The sequence below is a fragment of the Lycium barbarum genome, chromosome 1 (assembly GCF_019175385.1).
Source record: "Lycium barbarum isolate Lr01 chromosome 1, ASM1917538v2, whole genome shotgun sequence".
Taxonomy (NCBI): Eukaryota; Viridiplantae; Streptophyta; class Magnoliopsida; order Solanales; family Solanaceae; genus Lycium; species Lycium barbarum.
In genome coordinates this window covers 149,395,488-149,414,858 of record NC_083337.1, presented here as the reverse complement: position 1 = coordinate 149,414,858, position 19,371 = coordinate 149,395,488, and the positions used below count along the sequence as shown (strand labels likewise).

The 19,371-nt window shown below is 36.4% G+C and overlaps 1 protein-coding gene across 1 annotated transcript; it reads right to left on the bottom strand.

The window, feature by feature from the left end:
* Positions 1-15,699: 15,699 nt before the first annotated feature.
* LOC132643430 (uncharacterized) lies at positions 15,700-17,503 on the bottom strand. Its single transcript, XM_060359926.1, has 3 exons — positions 17,485-17,503; positions 16,588-16,690; positions 15,700-16,468 (listed from the first exon to the last, which is right to left on the bottom strand). The coding sequence occupies exons 2-3, from the start codon at positions 16,612-16,614 to the stop codon at positions 15,851-15,853; spliced, it is 645 nt and encodes a 214-aa protein (XP_060215909.1). The 5' UTR covers positions 16,615-16,690; positions 17,485-17,503; the 3' UTR covers positions 15,700-15,850.
* Between the last annotated feature and the right edge of the window lie 1,868 nt (positions 17,504-19,371).

The following is a 19,371-nucleotide window of genomic DNA, read 5'->3' as shown; positions in this document are numbered from 1 at the left end:
ACCCTTCGCCTCCTCCGAGGTCATTTTATCTCTTCGGGGTCATAAGTCAATATTATCATTCGGGGTATCCGGTTCTTTCCGGCCCTGTGTCTGAGACAAAGTAATTGAATTGTGAGTATTTAAAGGGTCAGTGGCCAGCTGGGCGGCATTCTCCTAGTCCACGGTGTTTTGATGGTTGAGGCCCTCCCTCGAATTAACGGGGTTAGGGTCAGCGGGGTTTGGTAATCCTCGTGGACCGCTGCCTTCATTTTCGGCCACGATCTCGTTGTTGTTGACGTGACCAGATTGCCCACTGTTAGCCATTTGGTCCATTTTTTCAGAGACGAATAGAAGATGTTTTTGATTTTGATGGGTAAGGTAGAGATCAAGATCAAATACCACTATTATCCTAGCCTCACGGTGGGCGCCAAACTGTTTACCGCAAATTTGGATAATCAATTGAATTTATGAGTAGGTATGGGATATGTGGTTAAGCCTCAATCTATTTAGTGGAGAAAGATATATATGGATATGATATGAAGAAAGTAATAATGATCAGTGATTCGCTATAGATTTATGTATCTAATAACATATGAATATGGTTTGGTTGAACAAATTTGGGCGATGAACGTAATAATCCGGATCAAAATCAGACGTTTGAGAGAGAGATTTTATATCTTTTTGCTATTACAAATGTTCTTGATATGAGGAAGCCAACCCCCCTAAAGTAGGGCAATGACCCCTATTTATAGTATTGCCACATGGGCTTCATACAACATGAGGTCCTAAAAAATAAAGAAAAAACTCTGAAATGGATTAGGTTGGGTTAGGTTGGCCGTACGGTCTGACACCCGTACGATTGACAGTTGAACATGGCAGGACGGTACCGACACGTGACAATCGCGTGACGGATCTCCCGGGCCAACGACTACGATCAAACGGACTAACGGCCACAATCAAACGGACTAACGGCCACGATCAACTCGGCTATGAAGAAACCGAGCCAAATGATGTTCTTCCCTCTCTTCCTTCGGTCTCCGATCTTACCGGTTTAACGTATATCCGGTTTTTACCGTATACAATATCCTTTTTTCTTGATATTGTTGTTTTAGTTGAGACTTAATGTGAACCAATAGATGATATTGAGCCACTGTTGGAAGCTTCATAAGTGTCTTTTCTATGCTAAGCAACAGCAAAAGGGAGTGATTTGGGTATGTTAGCACTGGCTGTGGGGTTTGTCATTTTAATTGTTTGTTTCCTTGCTATGTTGATATCTAAATAATACCTTCTAAAAGACGTGAAAACACAATGTCATTTCATTTTAGTTTCTACTTTGTAAGGCAATTGTCATTAAAATGTCGTTCTAATTTCTCTGTTTTATGAATTAAGCATTGCGACTCTTGATTGTTTGATTACGAATCAATAAATACAATTTTTGAATTAAAAGATTAAAAAATGAATTGAAAGATAAAATATATTGTGAAAGATAAAAACTATTTTCCCTATAAGTATGTTGATTTTGGATGTTAAGATATACGCATGCTTGCTTGAAATAGGGAGGAAGAAAATCTAAAATTATTCATTAGAAAATTAATTTTTCACCAAAATAAATCTATTTTTTAGACCATATGCAGAGTGCTACAATTTAATTACTAACGAAATAATGATCCTGGGGATCAAATGGCATGAAGGATTGGAAAATGTAAAATTGGAATTGTGATGAATTTCTTGTTTATTACTTCACTGCACAGTGTACGTATATATAGTTTTTACAAGGGAATCAAAATAATAACCAACTGTACAGGTGTCCTATACTAATTGGGTATTGTCTAACAAACTAATAATTATAATTCCTATTTATTAAGGCTATATCAGAAAATGAAATAAGTAAATACAATTGGGAAATTTCAAGGAAGGTTCCAGATGCAGCTGCCACTTGTCCACTTAGCTGTGAAATAATAAAATGGTTTCATTTACTTTTCAACTTTATTCTTTGACCGTGTACTTCTCTTCAAAAATACCCAAAATCAAAACTTCAACTTTCTTTACACTTCTTCACTGTATTTAATTTTTCTGGTGATTCATTTCTGCCAACACCCCCCTCAAATTGGAGGGGGAGGAACGAACACCCAATTTGCCCAAAAGAGAACGATGAGAAGTACCAAGAAGTGGTTTGGTAAAAATATCAGCGAATTGAGAGGAATAAGGGAGAAATGAGAGAGAAGTCAGTCTGGCGAGGTACTGTTGACGGACGGAGTGACAATCCAAGTCAACGTGCTTCGTCCATTCATGAAAGACTGGGTTTTTAGTGATGTAAATCGCAGCTTGGCTGTCGGAGTGAAGAGGAATTGGAAGAGACTGTGGAATTGTCAGATCGGAAAGGAGGCGCTCTAACCATGTCAACTCGGCAACCACTCTTCGCATGGATCTATACTCGGCCTCAGCCGATGACAAAGAAAGAGAGGGTTGCTTTTTTGATTTCCACGAAACGGGACTTCCACCAAGGCTAATGTAAAAACCACTAACGGATCTGCGAGAGTCCGGGCAGGTAGCCCAATCGGAATCGCAAAAGGCTAATAGAGTGAGGGAAGGAGAAGAATTAAGAAATATCCCTAAACCTGGGTCAAGAAGAAGGTAACGAAGAACATGGTGAGCAGCAGATAAATGAGCTTCATGTGGAGACTGCATGTACTGACTCAAATGTTGGACGGAAAAGGCGATGTCGGGTCTCGTATGGGTCAAAAATTTAAGCTGGCCTATTAAACGACGATACACAATTGGATATTGGAGAGGAGAATCCATGTCATTGTGCAACCTTTAAGTCGGATCTAAGGGAGAAGGAGCAGGCTTGAGATGATGACAATCATATTCAGAGAGTAAACAAAATAAATTTCCTCTGGTTAAGGATTAAGCCTTGAGGCTCACGGAGAACTTCAAACCCCAAAAAATAATGTAAGTTACCCAGATCCTTGATCTTAAATTCTGAGTCAAGAAACAATTTCAAAGCGTCTAAGTCATCTTGATTATTCCCAGTGAGTAGAATATCATCAACGTATACAACCAATATAGAAACTGAGGAACCATGAATTTTGTAGAACAAAGAATAATTGTTCAAAGAATGAGTAAAACCTTTAAAACTCAAAGCTGCTGTTAAACGTGAATACCATTGTCGCGAGGCTTGTTTTAAGCCATAAAGAGACTTCTTTAAGCGACAAACTTGAGTAGGATCAACCACTTTTAATCCTGTTGGAAATTTCATATAGACTTCTTCGTCTAAATCACCATGTAAGAAGGCGTTATTAACATCAAGCTGATAAAGTCCCCAATTTTTCTTAACTGCAATAGCCAAAACACATTTGATAGTGGTAATCTTTACTACAGGGCTAAAGGTTTCTGTAAAATCGACACCCTCTCTTTGAATATCACCTCGAACCACCAAACGTGCCTTAAGCCTCTCAACAGTCCCATTTGAGTTTAATTTGACTTTGTAGACCCATTTAGATGGAAGTGCCCTCTTACCAGGAGGTAAAGTCACTACCTCCTAAGTGTCATTGTTGATTAAAGCCTCTAGTTCTTTTCTCATGGCAGCCTGCCAACCTGGGTAGAGAATGGCCTGGGAAAAACTAGTAGGTTCCTTGATTTGTGAAAGTGTAGTGAGATATTCTTGGTTAAAATTAGAAAGGGCAGAAAATGCAAAAAGGGAAGGAGAAATGGGTGTAGAAAAGCAAACATCAGACACTTTAGAAAAATGCACAGCATTACAAATATAATCCTCTAAGTAGGCAGGGGTCTTGACTGATCTAGTAGAGTGCCTTAAGGCATTAGGAGGAGGTACAGAAGAGATGTTAGGGCCAGGTTCCATAGGAAATAGAGTAGGGGCGGGACAAGAAGGAGGAATATATGTTGATGTAGAAGTGGTAGAGGTATTGGGAGAGGAAACAGGACTAGCAGTGGAGGAAGGTGATGTAGGAGGTGTACTGTCTAGTGTAGCAGGAGGAAGAATAGGATCAGAGGTAGTCGGGAAAGAAGCATGTGGTGAGGGAAGATCAGGACTAGAAGTAGGAGGAACAAAAGGAAACAGAGGAACATTAGGAAGGGTAGTAGCAAAAAGGTAGGTATCCTCATACAAAGTAACACTTCTGGAAATAAAAAATTTATTGGATTTCAAACTTAACAACTTATACCCTTTCTTTCCAGAAGGGTAACCTAGAAAGATACAAAGTTCTGCTCTAGGATCCAACTTAGACCTACCATGAGAAAGAGTAAAAGCAAAAGCAAGACAACCAAAACACCTCAAATGGGAGTAAGAATGAGGATGATTGAAAAGTCTCTCATAGGGTGTTTTGAAAGAAAATAATCTGCTAGGACATCTGTTTATTAAGTAAGTAGCAGTCATAATAGCATCCCCTTAAAATTTGTGAGGTAAGTGTGATTGAAAAAGTAATGCTCTACAAACTTCCAATAAATGTTTATGCTTCCTTTCTACCACACCATTTTGTTGTGGTGTGGCTACACAAGAGGTTTGATGAATAATACCTTGAGAAGTTAGGAAATTGGAATGTTCAAAACTGGATCCTAATTCTCATGCATTGTCAGATCTAATGATTTTTACTTGCTTTTGAAACTGTCTCTCTACCATTGCCAGAAAAGATTTGAGTATAGGGAAAGCATTACTTTTAGTGGATAGGAGAAAAGTCCAAGTACCCCTGCTAAAGTCATCTATGATGGTCAAAAAGTATTTATAACCATCATAGGTAGGTGTTTGATAGGGTCCCCAAGTATCAATGTGAATTAAATCAAAAATAGCTTTGGAGGAAATTTCACTGATTTGAAAAGGTAGTTTATGTTGCCTGGCTAGTGGACAGATAGAACAAGGAATAGAAAACTTAGAACAAACATCAACTGATATTTCATTAATATTCTGAATATTTGAAAGGGGCATATGGCCCAACCTTACATGCTATAACTTGCTCTTACTATTAGAAAAAGAAATACAAGACAAACTGGATACAATATCCTTTTTGGAAGTAAAACTAGACTTAGACACTTTAGAACTGGAGTTTGCATATGAGGAAGCAACTGGAGTCCTATTCTTGAGGATATAGAGACCATTTTGACTTTCACCAAGGAGCATTGGCCTCTTCATTGAAGGGCCCTGCATAAAACAATGAGAAGAAGTGAAAAACAAAATGTTAGAAAGCTGTTTACACAACTTATGGACAGATAGGAGATTAAAGTGAAAAGTAGGAACAAAAAGGACATTGTGAATGATTAGATTGGGAAAGAGATTGACTGATCCTGAATGGGAAACATTGACCCTTTGTGAATTAGGTAGGTTTACAGAGATGGTTTTAGGTAAGAGTTTAAAATTGAAAAGAATTCCTTATTATAACTCATGTGGTCTGAGGCACCCGAGTCAATAATCCAACTTGTTTTACTGTATTTCTTAGAATCAACTTTCAAATTTAGAGAGAAAGGACTATGACATAGAGTTATACCAGCACAGTTAACAGAGCTATGACATCAGAACCAAAACTTTGATCAGCATTTTTCACATGCTGAAGCATCTGCATGACTTGTGTCAATTGCTCAGGGGTAAGAACCTTCCCTTGTTCAGCTGAATCTGTGTTAGACATAAAACCATCTCCAGAATTTTCATTAGAAGTGACTGCATTACCTTGAACAGAATTTTGAAAAGTCCTTTGTTTAGTGAATTTGAAATTAGATGGAAATTCATGGAGTTTGTAACACTTCTCAATAGAATGTCCTGGCTTCTTACAATACTGGAAAATTATTGTCATTTTCTTATTGTCATAATAACTTCTCTGAGACTTAAAATCAGTAGCAAAAGATTTTTGTCCAACATTGGCTTGATTTGCGGCAACAAAAGAAGATGATTCACCTGGGAATTTTGGTGTGTAGTGTACTTCCCTCTGTTTCTCTTCTTGAACTAACAGTGCATAAGCATTTGAGATAGTAGGTAAAGGTGAGATCATAAGAATATTTTCCCTAGCACCACAGTATGAATCATTCAGTCCCATAAAAAACTTAACTAGTCTTTCATCTTGTTTTGACTTAATGTTTTTCTCCTTTGCCTTACAGGTACAATCATAAGAACATGGAATAAATGAGTCTAGAGTGTCTAATTCATCCCACAGACGTTTAATTTTAGTGAAATAAGTGGCTATATCAGATGCACCTTGAACAAGGTCACTGAGCTCTTTTTGGAGCTGATAGAGTCTAGCACCTGAACTCTAACCAAATCTAGCCTCCAATTCCTCCCAAATGTCTTTAGCAATAGCATAATAAAGCACACTCTCAGAAATATCTCTAGACAAAGAGTTCAACAGCCAAGAGATTACCATATTGTTGGATCTACACCAAGCACTGCACAGATCTGATCCCACCACTGGTTCCTTAGTTGATCCATCAACAAAACTAGACTTGTTCTTCGCGGTTAAAGCTATCCACATAGCTCTTTTCCTCCCACCAAAGCTCTTTCCATCGAAAACTGAATTGACAAGGAGAGTAACAAGTGAATCTGAAGATGATATGAAGTAAGGATGAGAGGAGTCAGTGACCTCTTTTGAACCAGTAGCATCGGCAAGGGTTTGAACTTGAGACTGTTCACCCATTGTAGAAGAGATAAAATGCTATGAAGATGATAAAAGAAAGATAGGAGCTGAGATTAGATCTCAATGCTCTGATACCATGAAGGATTGGAAAATGTAAAATTGGAATTGTGATGAATTTCTTGTGTATTACTTCACTGCACAGTGTACGTATATATAGTTTTTACAAGGGAATCAAAATAATAACCAACTGTACAGGTGTCCTATACTAATTGGGTATTGTCTAACAAACTAATAATTACAATTCCTATTTATTAAGGCTATATCATAAAATGAAATAAGTAAATACAATTGGGAAATTTCAAGGAAGGTTCCAGATGCAGCTGCCACTTGTCCACTTAGCTGTGAAAGAATAAAATGGTTCCATTTACTTTTCAACTTTATTCTTTGACCGTGTACTTCTCTTCAAAAATACCCAAAATCAAAACTTCAACTTTCTTTACATTTCTTCACTGTATTTGATTTTTCTGGTGATTCATTTCTGCCAACATGGCATAAGTTCGAAAGGTTCTTACAAAATTTTGCCACATTAAGCAAGGGAATCAAGTGTAATTTTCATATTAGAAGTATTTCGAATTCCTCAAGTACTCCCAATAAAAAATTCTTTGCAGTATATATGTTTTCAAAATTCTACGATTTATTCATCAGTAACAACCAATTCCAATGTCTAAGAGACTCAGAAGTTAGTAATCTAAAAGAACTGTTCAAATCGAGGAATTACTAGATTAAAATTCAATTTTATTAAACTCAAATAAATTTTTTAAAATAAGTTTAGCTCATTATAAATAATTTTTTTATATTTAGTTTATTTTTGGTTCATTTAAAATTTTAACGTATTTTGAAACAACAAATTTATTGATGTCCAATGCCATTTAAATAATAAATTGAGTTGATTTCTCTCAAAAAATAATGTAGAAGTCTAGGCATATTGCGAAGTAGTTATTATTAACAATTTCATCCAAATATGTAACTACTTATTTAGAAAATCAATTTCAACACTCAAGGCTAATCAAGTATTTACAATCACCTAACCCAAACGAGCTTTATAACAAGGAAAAACTAATAAAAGCCGCATGACAATGTAATGATACTAAGTAATGAAAAACGCAATAGCGATAAACAAGGGACACACACTACAAGAAAGAAGACATTTGCCAACAAAAATGTTTTTGGTGTCATAGATAGACTATTGTTGCAAAAAATACTTTTGGCAACAACATTTTGTTGTTACAAAAAATACTTTTTGCAACAACAGTCAATACTATGGCAACAAAAAAGAAAAAATATTTTTAAAAGATTCATCATATATGCCAACAATAAAATTAAGTTATTGTCAAATATTGAATTTTGCCAACTATATTATTTTTGTTGCCAAAAGAGCTGTTGCCATTTCTGTACTTTCTTGTAGTGACATATATTAAAGAGAGTAATGAGTAGAAATATTCAATCAAATGGCGAACTAAAATATGTTACATGATAATTGTCTACAATATTAGTAGAAAATGTAATAAGGCTTAATATCGATTTTGTACATACTTTTTATTTAAAGAAAAGGAAAAGGAAAAAATTCTACATTTCGACTTAAAACAAGAAATAGAAAAGTCCAATTCAAATTTGAGTTGAGAGGATATATTTGAATTCCACATGAGTTAATTTAAAGATCGCTTAATTGCAGTTTAATGTTCACTTTATCCAACGAAAAGGAAAAAATTTAACTGTACGTTCATGTTTATATTTTATGGTATAAATTTATTATTTAATTTTTGTCCAATGTAAATTAATCAAAACTAAAGATTTGCCTTGGTAAAAGTTCAACAGAATATTTTGTAAAACTAAAAGTGTAGTTGATCATAGCTAAAATATAAATAATTTCTTAATAGTATAACAAAGAAAGTTGTGTACCACTAATAATAATTTAATGCACACAAATACAACAACAACAACAACAACCCAGTGAAATCCCACATCGTGGGGTCTGGGGAGGGTAGAGTGTACGCAGACCTGACTCCTACCAAGGTAGGACGGCTGTTTCCGAAAGACCCCCGGCTCAATAAAAGCATAAAAAGAAGTCAGATAAGGTTAAGAGATTCGGATAAGAGATTTAAAGCGATATGGAAATGAAATAATGCAAGCGACACAGATTAATTTTTCTACGATTAATTTTTTAATATATTGACAAATGCATAATATATGTTAGCTCATAATGTATAAGGTGATTACTTTTTTTAATATTATCGCACGGGTACATATACTAGTACATTCTAAAATAAAAAGTAAAGTATATATACTCCTATGTATCACCTAAAAAGTAGCTATCACATCTATTTCTATGGCGCACGCTCTCTCTCTCACACACACACTTTATGTCATATGATTTATTTTGTCACGATTCAACCAGAGGGCCATGACGGGCACCCGGAGCTAACCTACCGAGCACCTCCGAACATACATCTCATAATCATTTCTAGGTGGACCACAAAGACAACTCATGGTTATCATAATCTGTAAGAGCATATATCACAAGATAAATACACATCGTTATATAACCATCAGTAGCTATGTCCATAAACATAGGACAACAAGGCTACCAAAATATAATACAACAATATGAACTGATGACGATACGGGACTTCTAGCTACACATATCTGTCTACGAGCCTCTATGCAGAATACAGGAATCCGTGAAGATGGGGCAAGACTCCGCCATGCCCAAGTATATATATACACAAGAGTAGTACTAATAATCTGCAGCTCCGAAGCAACTGGAGCTCTTTTGAAACTCCGCTGATGAAGCTCTTAAGGGTCTGGTCTCTCTACCTGTGGGCATGAACGCAGCGTCCACAAGAAAGGACGTCAGTACGAATAATGTACTGAGTATGTAAGGCATAAGATCAACATGTACATAAGAATCATGGAAAAACATCTGAGACATGCCAGTGAGTCTGTGAATCTGAATGAATCCGTATGACTGTATATCCGGAAACATATATATATATATATACATATACAGGAACGCCACAACATAGGCCACATCGTCATCTCCTGTCAAATGTGTCTTGTATATATACATGAACGCCACAACATAGGCCACATCGTCACCCCCTGTCAAATGTGCCTTATATATATACATGAACGCCACAACATAGGTCACATCGTCACCCCCTGTCAAATGTGCCTTATATATATACATGAAGAATGAGAATGAGTGCAATGCATAAGTAAAATGAAATAATAGGACTCGGTAATATCACAAAATAACTATATACATATATTATATTCATAGCATGCATGAGAGCTCAAATAAAAGCTACTACTTTATCGGAGTGACGTAAGGTCGGTAACCTTCGATTTATATTATGGAATAATCATCATCGCTATATCTCACCTTGAAGGAAAAATTATCATAAGGTGAGATCAACAATAATGAATGAAATCAAGAAAATCCTCAAATAAACTCAATAATCTCATAATAGCATCAAGACCATAAGCTTTGAAATCTCTAGAAATGGAATCATCATCATCATCATTGTTTTCATCATAGAAAACCTCTATCTTTAGCATCATAAGAACTTTGAGAATCATGAACTTCTAGCTTTTTGGAAATAAGGATATTATGGAACATATGTATGGGTTCATAAGAAAAGAGTCATGCCTTTAGAAAGAAAGAGTTTAGCCTTACATACCTTTGTGGTCTCCTGCTACTTAAGGCTTATCCTTCCAAGCTCGTAAATCTACATTCAAGAGAACTCATACTACTATTAGGCTTATCTTCATATGATTATCTTAAGTCTTCAAATTAAACTCTTTTAGAATCTGTCAAAATTCGGGCAGCATCTCCCCTGTTTATATCCCTAGCCCAAAATCACAATACCAACAACCAATATAACAACAACAACATCATCATCAATACCAAAATATTCCATAAAACATCTCACACGATGTTTATCAATATACAATAACAATATACACTTCTTTTTTCCCCAATCAAGGAGCATAATCTCATCAACACACCACCAACATTAGATACCATCCATATACATGGAAATTATCCCAACAACACGGCTACAACATGCTCAAAACAGTCCATAAACTCAACAACTACAACACAACATTTTATGACCTTTCCTCCATAACTATTTTCACTTTTAAGACTTGTTAAACCTTCAAATCAACTCAACATAAGAGATAGGATGAAGAAATACCTTATAATTGAAGAAATTTAGCCACACCAACTTTATTCAAGACCAAACTCACCACAACATCAAGTAGAAACAAAAACAATCACTTTTCATGGGCTAGTTTGGTGTAATCTTGTTGAATTCTTGATTTAAGGGGTTATAAGTGTTTAAGAGAAGTGTATGGATGTGTCTAGAACTCAAAAGAAGTGTAAATGATGGGAAAAAAAAGGGAATAATAGGGTATTTATACCTTCCAAGTGGGGCCCGCGGGGAAGCCATTTGGCATCTTGGAGGCTTATCTTGAAATGCCCATAACTCCCTACTCTGATGTCGTTTTGACGAAAGGTTTGTTGTGTTGGAAGCTAGACTTCCTGAACTTCAATTTATGATTTTGTTTTACTTCAAAACTCCTGATATACTAGGAGATATACCCCTCTAAATTTGACCCAAAATTTCTGTCCAAAATTCTGCCAACTTTTTCCAAATCTTCGACAAATTTATTTTCTTCAATTTGCTTGATCCCGGAACCTTTAGACACTTACTTAACACTTGCTAAGAGTATTCCTTAACCTTATAAGGGTTCCATGACCTCTCGGAGCTTACGTTAGTTTACTTAAAACACAAACGACGCGAAATTTTTTCGAGGTGTAACATTCTTCCCCCCTTAGAAACATTCATCCCCGAATGTTGTAGCTTGCGAGCTTACGATGCTATCGTTAGTTTCTTGAAATGGTTGTCCTCCTTTGGTTCCTGATCTCTATGCTCTTACACTATGGGTTCATTAGTCTTCTTTCATATTCTCCCAATTCTTTGTCGAACTCATTCATTAGTTCCATATCCTCATTTCTTATGTATGTACCCAGTGGTCAACTGATATCTAGTTACTGTCCTGGGACCTGTTGCCATTAAGATGGTCCTAACTCATGATTTCTACGGCTCCCCGCCGATCTGTGAGCACTCTTAATTATTGTACTCTTTTGCCTTGCTCCTTATTTCCCTACTAGTAGACAAATTCTCTTGTTTAGATATAGCACCTTTCCTTGCTTGCTTCTCTGGTGCTATTTTAGATCATCCCCTTTTGTACTAGTCGACCTTATATACATACCATATCATCTCCTTTTAATTCCTTGGTCGGACTCTTTAATTCCTTACAATATCATCATAGTTCCATCTATGGTAGCGCCCAGATGATTTGCAATAGCATTTCCTAGCTGATGACTTATTATTCTCAGTGATTATTTTACTTCAGATTGTCCATCCAAACATACTTTCATAATCAATCCACAACAACCTTAACACAATCCCTCATATATGTGTATATAATACTTCCCCATCATCATTATTATCCCTCGTAGCAAAATTATACTCATAACATACTAATAATCACAACTCAAGCTAATTTACAACTCAAAATATCATCAAATTCATATTTGAAGATTTCCTCCAATTTCCTCTCGTCAAATCTTTACATAATTACAATATAAACTCATAACATGGGACTAAGATAAAAATCTTACTTAATCATAACTTCCTTTCACTACGAGTGTGCTTTCTTCTTAAGTCCTTGATTCTCTTGTACCGGTGATCATTTGAGACTTAAATTAGTCTATGTTCTTCTTTGACTGCTTATCGTTGGCCTTACCCTATTTCGTTGGCCATTTTATCACGACAATTGTTTATATGGTTCTATAACATATGCTCTCACATTTGATATGACCGGCGACTTGTGATTTCACGACTTGCGAGGTACTCTCTAATCTCAGGTAGCACTGCTGTCTTACTATCCATAGGCACACTATCTTCCTTTCCTTTGGAGATCCCCTTCCTATAATTATTCCTCTTGTTAAAGCTTTCATCTCTTTTAGTGCTAAGATTTCCTTTTTTTTTTTTGTAATCCAGATTGTCCTTTATACTTACTTCCCGGTCAGCTTGCAGATCCTTCTTACTCCTTTCGTTACCTCTCGGAGTACGTTGCTGCATATTTAAATGCAACCAAAATTTCTCCGGTACGAGCGATTCGAACCATAGTCCGGAAACATAACATGTCGCATTGACGAAACTCATTCTTTTTGATTCGCTAATCCCTTCATTATCTTGTCATGCTTCCGCTCCCATATTAGTCCCATAATATACTTGTATTCAATCCATTCCCACTTTCTCTTAAAAACATTCTTGATATTTAGGTACATCTCGAACTTTGGCTCCTTCAAGCCAGTACATTTCCCTATTTTGAATTTGGGAATATTGTCATTCATTTCAGAATTAAATATGTTCTTTCCCCCTCTTAAGGATGTTCTCATATACCAGTAACATTTGATTATTAACCGTCTTTAGTAGTCATCTGGCTGACTTTAGTGGTCCTTTAATTCCTCTATTCCATATAATGCCGGAGTTTCTTTCATCACATGGTTTAACTTATTTCCTTTTTGCTAACTGAAGACTTTTATCTGTTCCCTCTCCTGTACTGATTTTATCTTGTAACCAACCAAATCTGGTTTATCCTTTTAATACCATCGTAAGTCGATACACTATCGCATCTATTTTCCACGACCCATTTTTTCATTTGTCCAACTCATATTGTTCTGTAGTCTTTCTTTACTAGATGGTTGTACCGTAGTTTGGCGTCAGAGTTATTCCAATATCTTGTCGATCCTTGTCTCCATCTTATCTTCCCCTTTCGATACCATAACTTGCTCATAGTTATACGTATCCCTCGTACATTCAGCCTATTTCCTTTATGATCGAAATTCGGTACTCCTTATCAGGACTCTTGTCCCATGCTATCGATGCTTTGCCTCTTGGCCAAACTTATCCGCCTATTAACCTTCCTCTTGTTCTGGATGGTTACGCAACTTCCTTTTACCAATTCATTAGTCCACTTTCCTTACTTTCTCCCTTAGGGTCTTCCTTGACTTCCCTTACTCACAAAGTGCTCTTCCCCAATTGCCATTCTACAGTATTGCCCCTGGAATTTGTCGAATATTCTATTTAGAAGTACGAATCCCTTTTATTTCTAAAATTGACTTTTTGGGGGGAGAATTTTTCCGGCTTTCTAGGTGAACGTATCAATATGGCTTCATATTTATCCCTTTTGGATGTACCCTAGGAGTCAGAAATCCCTTACATCTTCATAAAACCCGATTATTACTTCTCAGATTATATCCATACTCGTCGTTATTATACTTCAATCCTATTTATCAAGATCTGTTTCCGGGACCCTCACATTCGTCCTTTACCCCATATTGCCATACTCTATCCTTCCTGCGTATTTACTTTAGATATTTATCTGGATAGCTCTTCGCCTCTACCGTTGCCTTAACCCTTTTCTTGGAAACCTTACTTGATCCTTACTAGCAACATACTTTCCCTTGCTTACACTTCTCTTCTTCTCATGACATCACAGTCTCCTTACTCTTATATACACATATTCTTCTTCTCTCTAATATTAGTGCATCATGATTGTCCAACTTTAATATTCGGAGAAAACAACATTAATATGCCTTGTAGCACTTGCTACCTTAACTTCAATACCCAGCTTACTCAATACATTTAACATCTCGCAAGATCGATCATACGGGTACGCATACTATTTAATGTGGCCACACATGAATCATTGTTTACATTGCTTATTAGTACCTCACTTACGAAATATCCCAATGCTATTTAAAATTGTCCTGAGTCTGTTACTTTAGCACTTCTCCCCTCTTTTTGCCTAACTAGTCAGTCTCATACCTCGCTATCACTTTAAGATTGTACTCGTAGGGCTCATTTGCTCTTAATTTCCCTTGGCCATCCTAGTTTCTCATATTTTCGTAAGTCTAAATTTGTAAGACTTCTTAGCATATTTCCTAAGTCCTGATTATGAGCCTCTGGCAATATAGACTTAATGAATAATCTCCACGCGAACACCTACTCTTCTTTCCTTTTTATTCACAAGCCGACATTGCTCTTATTCTTCTGTCGTCAAGTGACCTTCACCACATCTCTCTGAAAAATCAAGGTAAACCTTCTTATAAGGATCACATCTGCCCTTTTTTATTGCTGCATTTTTTTTTTGAAATTCTAATGGAAAGTCCAAATAAAATCATGTAATGCATTTCCCCAGGTCGGAAACGTCCTTTACTTTCTTGGTGGGATAAATATCATCATAACCTTTGAAACTTTCAATATCTAGAAAATTTCCATAACCACAAGTCAACACACGTGACTTCTTTCCATTCCTAGTCCCGGGGTTCATAATGGTAGTAGAAATGTCTTAGTTGCAATTACCCATAAATAATCCAGTTATCAGTTTCTTTAAAATTCCCAGTTGTCAAACAATAGATGATATCCCATAATAATCACACATAATACAAGAAATTCAATAAGAAGACCCATATACCTGTAACCAGCCTGTCCTGATCCCGGTCTTGGGAACTGTGAAGTGAAATATCCCTTTCATCGTCCTCCCACCATCTACTTGTCTGACCATCCTCATCTCCCCCATCATAATCCGAAGGATACGAATACTCTGGCAGCTCCTGGTTGACTGAAGGCCAAGATAGAGGGCTAGAATACTCTGTAACACTTACACTCGTAGCTGCTCTGACGTAATGCTCAATCATAGGAGAAACTGGAGCGACCAAAATACCAGAACAAGTCACTCACAGGAAACCAAGATACCAAAACAAGCCACTCACAGGCAACCAAGATACCAAAACAAGCCACTCACAGGAAAATCAATCAATCAATACTCCCGGCTAGGAAACCACGGAGGCTAATCGTCCTCTGGACTAGCACAACAATAGATGCACCGGGCTATATGCCTCGGAGGTCAATCATCCTATGGACTGACACAGCAATAGATGCACCGGGCTATACGCCTCGGAGGTCAATCGACCGACACAACAATAATCGTATCGATAGTTGCTGATGAGCCAAACCAAAGCCGAAACTTGCATCGGTCCCTTGCAATTCACTTTCTAAAAATTCACCAAAAAAACTTTGCGATCATGTAGAGGCTCCATTCAAATTCAGCAGCCCACTCAAATTACTCGACCTTTCCGGTACAAGGTTACAGTTTTAAGGTAAACGAGCATTACTCTCTGGTTGCCTTCCTTGGAAAAACGTATTATGAGGCACTGCCCTTTGTGCTACAGCAGGTTGAGTTACTAATTCCCTACTTCGAGCAATTTGAGAGCCAAAGAGACTATTACCAAGTTGTCTGCTCCTATTATGAAGGAGTTGATGTATTTGCCGCTGTATTCTACGTCGGTCTGTGAATGCCCCAATCCCAGAAGCTAGAGGAGAAACTTGACCATCTTGGGGAGATTGAAACTCACCGGACTCTTCAGCCAAAGGGGTATCAGGTATATACATTTCATTAAGATCAAACATTTCTCTTACATTAGCAATAGGAGGTGACCCAACAGAAAAATTGCTCCTTGTTCTATTATCAGGCATAGGGTTCAGATTCTGTGGATTTGAAGAAGCAAGAACAGTTGGCCGACAGCTTTCACAATACCAGTTACCTTCAGGTACTTCATGTCCAAGACCAACACAATAAGTATGCGCAGGTGAATCACAGAGATCACAAAGTAGCATAAGAGCATCATCACCACCTTGCTGACACTCTGTACATAATACATCTTCATATGGGTCAAGGTAACCCCTAAGCTCCTCTTCAGATGGTTGATAAACCTATATACACAATTTAAACATTTGACTGCAGTTAGAAAATTTGGTGTTCTGTTCATCTTAGTGATTATCTAGACAGCTGCAACTACCACTAACACTACCATCATCGCTAGAATACTCACGTTCACTGGCTGCATATACATGTTCATCGGAAGGATTCCAAGAGAAATGACTTGTGAAGTAACTAGTATCTGTTGCACCTTCTGAGGCAGGCACGTGTGCAGCCTGAGAAAAAGTACAAGCAATGATGCAAACACCAATTAGTAGGAAAAATACAAATTCTGTATTTGTGCTATTTGATAGTTAAGACACCCTTTGAAGGCCCAACATAAAGGATATCTAAAACTACTCTCTTTTTATAATAGAAATTCAAATGATGGATAAAGAAATGAAACAAACAAGAATACAAATCGTACTCATGCTCAAACTTTCAGGTTTCACAACAATACTACATAGATGGGAACGCAATATTGCAATGACTATCTTCTAGCCATTCAACTTTTTCAAAATTTTGTTCATCGAAGGAAGAAACAAGTTATCAACATATTCATTCACATGCCACTGATACTATATATTCAGTCAATTCTCAAGCTCAAAAATCAACTTAAAGACATAATCTCATAAAGACAAAAGAGTAAAGACCAAAGAAAAAAATAACAGAACAGCAAAACTAGCAACCCACTTGATATTTAATCATACGTTACTATAATGGTTGATTCTCAACAAAAACTACTTCATCTCCCTACTAGCTTTTCTGCTTATAGAAAAGTAAAAACAAAGAACGAGAATATAGATACCCCAAGAAAAGCAGCAAACTGCAAAATCAGATAAACCAAATATACCTAAAAGACAATGTAATACTTTAATGACTTTCCACTATAATAACTATCCTTGTAGTCGATTGCAGATAAGTGCTATGATATCTCGCAACAACTCTATCGTATTCCAACAAGGATCTGGATAACCAAAAGAACTAAGAAAGAGAGAAGAAGAAGAAGAATAGTCGTTCAAAATCTTACCTACAATTTTGAAGAAGAGACCGATAAGTAGTTGTGGCCGATTTAGAAAATGAGAGCTTGAGGAATCAACAATAGAATTAGTGTTTATCCAGATCCTTGTTGGAATATATAGAAAAATAATGTCAGGCCCTCATTTTTCTTGAGAGAGCAGTGACCCTCATTAGGATCCATTTCAGAGCCCTAATCGAAAAATTGAAAGCCAACCCATAAACTAATGCAGAACATATTTATTAACTACACACTTAAGGAAACAACTGTCAATGTGAAGGATTTGTTATCTTCCAAATGGAAAGTGTATCTAGTTCTCACTTCCTGAAATTAGTAGTAAAGTTTAAAAGGATTTCATGGTGAAAATATCATTCTTATATTCCTTCCAAGTGATAGCTTGTTCCTATAAGACCATTTATAATGGAGATAAAGCTCATTTGCTTCCCGAGCTCTTTAGCTCTATATATGATGTTCAGTTGAACAACACATACCGACTCCACGAGTAAAAACAAGTATGCATAAACGTTGATACTTAATGGGACCATCCAAGTTCCTGATGCAAACCAAATCTCAACTACAACTTGTACAGCGTAAAGGAAGCCTCAAGCAGTACAATGAAAACAGGAGAAAAATCGAAAAAAAACAAAGATGCAAAAAGGAGGAGCACATACCGTTGAGATCCTAGGAGAAAGAACAATTTCAAGCTTGATTTGGGAAATCACTCTTCCACATCTGAACAACCAAATCCACAAGGACATAAGCTGCACTTTCCTTTTTGCTTTACTTCTAGACTCTTCACATTCCTTTTGTTGCCTTTGTTTTTGTTTTTGGACACTTCATTTTGTTTTGATTAGTATAAATTAATAAAATAGTCAGTGGGCCACCCCCACTGGCCTTAATTTATTAAAAAAATAAAAAAGTGACCTCTCACACTTATAAACCTCGCCGCTAATTAATTTTGGGAAAAAACAGAGGCAATAGTTGACACGCAAACTAGAACTTGTGCAGAAAATTTAGAATTATTATTATAAAAGAATGATGCAAATGGGTCAACTATAACGTCATTTCAGAAATCATTCAAAACTGGATAATTTGATTTCAAGTCGTGGGTTATTGTGGTGAATATACTCCTCGTTGAGTATCTAAAATTAAAATTAGAGAAAAATCAAGGTGAGATAAAACAGAATTGCGGTGCGTAAGTACAAATGGTTCGTTTATCTAGGTTTGCTGTTCCAAGAGAATAGAATGATAGATGAAGATTTTACACATAGAAACAAAATTGAATGGTTGAAATGGAAATGTGCTACTAGGGTGTTATGTGATAGAACCAAAGTGAAAGGTAAGTTCTATAGAACGGTTATATGAGAGTGAACAATATTATATGAGAGTGAATGTTAGACCACTAAAGTCCAACACATCCACAAAATCTGGATTGTAAAGATGCAGATGCTAAAATGAATGTGTCATTATGCAAGACTAGACAAGATTAGAAATGACGACTTTAACAAAAGGTTCATGTAGCACATACAGAGGATAAAATGAGAGAAAGTCTTGATATAGCTTGGTCATGTCATTCGTCGACCCTCACATGCTTTAGTCCATATATATAACATCATAACTAGGATAAATCTAAAATCACTTGGACAAAAGCTGTCTCGAATGACCTATAATCTCTTGGCATTCATGTAGACTTAGCAAACTATAGGCATAATGGAAGAAAAAATAAATTAGGCAATACCTATTAGTTGAAAATCTTTTAGTCGTGTCATCATTTTACTTTACGGCATATGCTTTTTTCAAGAATTGTTTGGCCTTTCAGAGATTTATATGAACTCAAAAATATAAAGAACTAGTACTTTTTATTTTTAATTTAGTATAATATTAACCTAAGATAAGGTT

What these genes read in the sequence shown, in the direction of transcription:
- LOC132643430 (XM_060359926.1), bottom strand. Translation starts at nt 16,614, where the DNA reads ATGAACATGTATATGCAGCCAGTGAAC. An exon ending in TGTATATGCAGCCAGTGAAC is followed by an intron (nt 16,469 to 16,587) that starts GTGAGTATTCTA and finishes TTGTGTATATAG; the next exon opens with GTTTATCAACCATCTGAAGA.